At 35.1% G+C, this 6,293-nt stretch overlaps 1 protein-coding gene across 1 annotated transcript; it reads right to left on the reverse strand.

Annotated features, from left to right (window-relative positions):
• Positions 1-679: 679 nt before the first annotated feature.
• On the reverse strand, positions 680-5,597 carry LOC113319461 (probable WRKY transcription factor 61). The gene is made up of 4 exons (XM_026567712.1): positions 5,369-5,597; positions 3,975-4,589; positions 3,742-3,855; positions 680-1,993 (listed from the first exon to the last, which is right to left on the reverse strand). The coding sequence occupies exons 1-4, from the start codon at positions 5,534-5,536 to the stop codon at positions 1,199-1,201; spliced, it is 1,692 nt and encodes a 563-aa protein (XP_026423497.1). The 5' UTR covers positions 5,537-5,597; the 3' UTR covers positions 680-1,198.
• Positions 5,598-6,293: the final 696 nt, after the last annotated feature.

Raw genomic sequence — 6,293 nt, forward strand, 5'->3', positions numbered from 1 at the left:
TGAAATGTGTGGTCAATTCAGAGGTAGATCTGCGTAAAAACACAAGACTGTTGGGGAGTCTTCGTGACACCACGACGAATACCAGCGGATTCGGCATAGGAATCAAAGATCATGATAACATTCATAACAATTGTGAAGATAAGGGGGACCCACATGATGGTCTATAAATGGAAGACTCCACTAATGAGAAAAAAAATTGATAATTTTAGAGAAGAAGAGTAATGTTAGGAGAGAGAAATATGTATGAGTGTAAACAATGTAATTCATCCTTTTTTTCCTACTCAGAGTCACTTGATTAAGATTTTCAATTACTTTCTATCCATATTAATAACTCCCAATATCCCGTGGACGCAGACCTTGGTGCTGAACCACGTAAATCAGCTATCATTTATTTTTCTACACTTTGCTTTCGTACTTGCATTCTTTGATTTTTGAATTACACGTTAATCATTTAACTCACTGTGGGTAGAATAGCACGCACATTTTTATATTTACTCGAATTGTTATATTTCATTCAACTGACGTTGGTGGTTAACACGAAGATACTCATATTATTTCGGTATTCACAAGGCTCATTCCCACGTGATCCATGACATTCACGTGATTTTTGGATTCATCACAATCCAAAATGGGTTGTCGGCAAAAAACTAACTTTTTTCTTTTAGAAAATGTTCTGAAATTGCGTAGACAAACTAACTTCTGGTTTTTCGACTTCTACAAGTAAGTTCTCAAAGTACCACAGATTTAAGATTTAAAATTTCAACCAATAGAAGGAATACTACTCGTTACATTTTCATGCACAATCGTATATACAATCTTCCTGGCACCGGTTAAGAACTAGTTTACACCTAAATTGAAGGCGTCCAATAACACCTGAATAAAAATTAATGAAACCATAAAATCAACCCTTTTATAATCCTTCCCAAATAAGAAATCTGTTGTAACCTACCTTTACCGAAGGAATTCATATCTAACTATGATCTCTAATACTATCATCCATACTAGGAGAACCGGATGTTGTGCTCTTAGTGCCAGAAGAAAATGGTAATGCAGCTGAGGATTGCAGAAACATTGACATCCCTTGTTGATTACTTGAAGAAGATGTTGATGCCAAAGCTGACACAGACGATACATTCATATAACTTGATCCGCATCCATTTCCGTTCAACATTGTCGGACGAGTAGAAATGATAGGAAATTAATGATCCGTGCTTGGCCATTTACCACTACCACCAGGTCCAACAATAGATGTAACAGCAGATGCTAATGCAGACTGGAAAACCGGATCTGAGGTTAATGCTTTCGTAGCAGCTGCAATAGTATCCTCTGTTAAAGACTGTTGGGCAACAGAAGGGTTGGTACTAATACTGTTCTTATTCAGTGATGGATATTTTTGATAAAATTGATGATCTTGGGTGTGTCTTGATGATGAGAAGTTTAAGGATCCAGTTTGGTTTTGTAATTTGTAGGGTTGATGATTTGATCCATAGCTCAAATACCCGTTACTCCAGCTTGTTGGTAAAGTGGTAAAACTTTTTGATTGATCGAACGATGGTGATGAAAAATTGAAACTTGTTGAAGAATATTTATGTGTTGATGTAGGATAGTTGTTGTTGGAAGATGGTCTGTTTAGATGAGAAAGAGATGATAAAGAAGAAGATGAGGGTGTTGTAAGATCAAGAGTGATTGTAGGGTTTGATGATGAAGCTGAAGAAACCGATGAATTTGGTATATAGAATATTTGTTTAGATCCTGTTGCGGATGATGAGGATAGATTACTAAAGTTCAATCCATGGAGATTGGCTGAAGTTGTAGTATATCCACTGCTGCCACTTGCTAAGGCTAGTCTAGAGTTCGAAGAACCTGACATAAGCATGGAAGCCGCAGCAGAAGTGGTAGAAGCCATGGCTGAAGCTGAAACCGAAAGGGGGTGGCTATGGTTTCCTTCGTAAGTTGTGATTAGTATTGACTTATCTTCAGCACATCTTTGCACCTAAATTTGGAAAGTATAAAACATATTGTGAGAAATTTATGAAAAACATATATCCAGCAAGCATGCAGACGCTAAGTGTGTGCATGGTACCATCTTTTCATATCTCATCATCTAATTAGTGGTTTATGTATATGTGGAAGGATAATAGTCCACATTGCTTGTTTAATAATAATTAACTTAAATATAATATGGAATGCCGCTTCACTCAATGTGAATTGATTTTGAGTTGGATGCCCTCAAATTTTAATATGGTATCAGAGTCAGGTCCGTATGCGGGTGTAGGCCCGGTTTTGGCCATTATTTATTCACAAAATTGGTTAAAAAGACCAAAATCAACAATTTCTGGGTGAAAATGACATTTAGATTTTGATACTGTTTAAATGGACAAAAATGTAAAAATAGTCAGGATGTAAACAGTTTCATCCTACCCATTTTCATATACTTTTTCTTATTTTTAATTTATATCAGGATGCATCCAGTTTCATCCTTGCTATTTTTTAAGTTTAAGTCTGGATGAATCCAATTTCATCCTTGCTATTTTTTTTGTGTCCACTTCACTCATATTAATTTTTACTCGTCCATTTGAACCATGTTTTAAAAATATTTGGACAAATGATTCCATTCTCCGTTATTTATTCTGTGGTCGAATTTGGCACTTGTGTACCCATAACTCGACTTTGATCATCACGTACATAGATCCACGTGTTAGGCCGAGTTACTGGCCTTATACCTGAGGGGGCGTGTGGAAGGACAATAGTCCCACATTACTTGTTTCACAATAATTAACTTAAATATAATATGGAAGGGCCACTCCGCTCATTGTCAATTAATTTTAAGTTGGATGCCCGCAGACTTTAACCAGATAACTTTATATATATATATACTACATTACGTGTAATACTTAAGTTCTAGTATTGTTTTGGCAATGCAATCCTGGAGTTTACGTGTAATTAATTAAGTTCTATGTTATCAGTCGGTGGCAATGCAATCCTGGAATAATTAGTATTGTTTTGGCAATGCAATCCTGGAGTAACTAGTATTGTTAAAAGTAATACGTCTTCTGATCATCCTGGAGTTTACGTGTAATTAATTAAGTTCTATGTTATCAGTCGGTGGCAATGCAATCCTGGAGTAATTAGTATTGTTTTGGCAATGCAATCCTGGAGTAACTAGTATTGTTAAAAGTAATATGTCTTCCGATCTAACTAAATTGAAATTGCATGCAATCCTGGAGTAATTAGTATTGTTTTGGCAATGCAATCCTAGAGTAACTAGTATTGTTATAAGTAACACAAAATTGGTTAAAAAGACCAAAATCAACAATTCCTGCGTGAAAAGGACATTTAGATTTTGATACTGTTTAAATGGACAAAAATATAAAAAATAGCCGGGATGTAAACAGTTTCATCCTACCCATTTTCAAATATTTTTTTTATTTTTAATTTACATCAGAATGCATCCAGTTTCATCCTTGCTATTTTTTAAGTTTAAGTCAAGATGAATCCAGTTTCATCCTTGTTATTTTTCCGATGTCCATTTCACTCGTACTAATTTTTACTCGTCCATTTGAACCATGTTTTAAAGATATTTGGACAAAGACCCATTTTCCAGTAAGGTAATATGTCTTCCGATCTAATTAAATTGAAATTGCATTTAAAAAACGAAAGAGAAAAAGCATGTATGCCTGTCTTCCGATCTAACTAAATTGAAATTGCATTTAAAAAACGAAAGAGAAAAAGTATGTATACCTGTTTTCGTACCGGGCATCCAGCAGCAACGGTGCAACGATAATATGCCCGTGGACATGGATTTCCCTTAGAGATTTTCTGACCGTATTTCCTCCATTGGCATCCATCATTCATCTGTGCATAGATATATAAAGCTTGGGTTTAATTAACTTTTGGACAACCATGCAACTTCACGTGTACAGTGTAATGCATGCATGTATATATAAGGGAGCAGAGAACCGATGAAGACTAACCGTCGGGGTTTCGCATCTTGTTCTAACAGAAACTCTTGGTTTCTTTACAGGGTTTTGTTGTTGTTGTGAAACTTCATCATCACGGCTTCTAATAACCGCCTTTCCATTACTAGTTGCATTATTAGTCGTTTGCCATTTTTCTCCCGCATCTTCCTTTGGGTCATCATTGTCGAAGCTATTCTCCGGGCTCGGGTATATCATTACTGGATCTACCGATGTACTGTTACTACTATCGGGCTCGTATTTGCAGTCTAAACCAAGAGATAAATTGCCTTCTTTACTAAGTTTGTCTTCGTCGGTCTCTTTTTTATGAAACTTGCTCAAGTAGTTGCTAAATTTGTCACTTGATGATGATATAGTTCTTCCAAGACTAAGAGAAACAAGTTCAGATTCTTCTTGTGCTTGTATCATCGGCAATGTTTGGCGGAAAGGAAATGTTTGTAGAGTAGCACCAGAATTTGTTTGAGTTTGTTCACCGCGCTGAACAGCTTCAACCAAATGCTTTTGCAGAGATTGATAATCCTCTAGGATTCGAGCTAGAACCAACTTTAATCTTTCGTTTTCTTTTCTCACCTCATTCATTTCAACTTTGGTGGACTCGAGCTCTTGGTGGTCCTAAAAAACCAACAACATATAAGTACATAAATATTTGGAAACGATTGCCATATATAGACTAAAGTCAATTATCTCAGTTATTTTTGGATAATTAGGGGTTTAATCATGAGATGTCAACTGTTGAGAATTCAACTCATGCTGTGCACCATTTTGTTTGATCCATTTATATATAGACAAAAACCGCAGGAGGAGCAAATAATGAGGTAAACTCTTCCTCATTCGGAAGATCTTAGTTAGGCGAACTCCCGGTCTCAAACCTAGGCCATGGACCTTCATGATCATCATAGATTTTTACCCCCAAATAACTCAGTTTTACAGTTTCTTGGTAAAAAATAAACTTTACAACAACAACAACAAGAAAAAGAAAAAAAAGAAAAGAAAAAAAAAGCTATATACTGTAATCGAGTTATGGATATTCAGTATATTAATCACCTGCTCATCCCTGATTATGTCAGGATTATTTTGGTCGGGCGGCTAAAACAAATTTGTTGTAGCTTCTAATAATTTCATGAAGAACAATAATCATTATATATATGACCATTTTGTTTCATTTTTGAAACTAATGATCATCAAAATACCAGCTCTAATATTACTTACACGTATAGAAGATCATATTCATTTATGTATCGAAAACCTAGCTAAACAAATAAGATAAAACACTGCATAAATAATTTATATTATGAGACTATTGTTTATTTCCGTATATGTATGCAAAAATTAATTTAAGAAAGAACTACACTTAAAAGAAAAAAAATCCATGTTGAATATATAGGTCGTACCTTGATTTCAATATTACGATCTTCCTCTTTTTGATCAATCTCTACAGTACAACTAGGTGATGATGCTAATTTATCAGTAGCTCCCACCTGTTGTTTATTCTCTTGATGATCTTCTTTTACTGATACAAGACTAGTACTGCTTCTTAGCTCCATAACAGTATCCTCCATAATATGATACAAGATTTTTTTTTCAAAATTTTCTCTCAAAAATGATCACAGAAATGTTATCTCAAACATGTTCTTATATTGAATGAATTTTGATCACCCATCATCCAGCCGTTTTTGACTTTATTTTTTTTCATCATTTGGCTATATTTTCAAATTAAATTAACCCCGGCGGGTCTATATCATTAATAAAATGTCAACAATACGTACTGCAAGTGGAAATTATTCAAATTTCTTGAAATTATATTAATATACCACCACCAAATAGTTGGGAAAAAATTATATCAGAAATTCAGAAATATTCAACTTCAACGATCCATGTTTACTTCCATTTAGTAAGAAAACAACAACCGGGAAAGAGATGGAGGGAGGGTTCCAAGGCGCATTTGTCGGAAACGGAACCTTAATAATTCTCTCTGTCTAACTAGTTGACATTTCAGATGAATTATGTACCGTTTTATTCCCGTTTTGATAATATAGTCAATGAACACGACCGTCGACGGCGGAGAAGACTTTCTTCGTTAACGTGTGGCAGCTCTTTTCCGGTCAAACCCCTTGTTTCAAAGTTTTGTGAACAACCAAATGGTTATGGATAAACATATATAGATTCTTGTTGTTGGAAGGAGTGGGCAAACTCTACTACGTAGACATGAAATGCATGTGGAGATCCAGACCACTAAATTTTGGGACCCACTTCTCAAGTACTACGACAAAGAAAACGTCAATCCATTCCTCTTCTTCATTTTCCATTTTTGTTTAA

Source organism: Papaver somniferum, chromosome 10 (assembly GCF_003573695.1).
Source record: "Papaver somniferum cultivar HN1 chromosome 10, ASM357369v1, whole genome shotgun sequence".
Classification (NCBI taxonomy): Eukaryota; Viridiplantae; Streptophyta; class Magnoliopsida; order Ranunculales; family Papaveraceae; genus Papaver; species Papaver somniferum.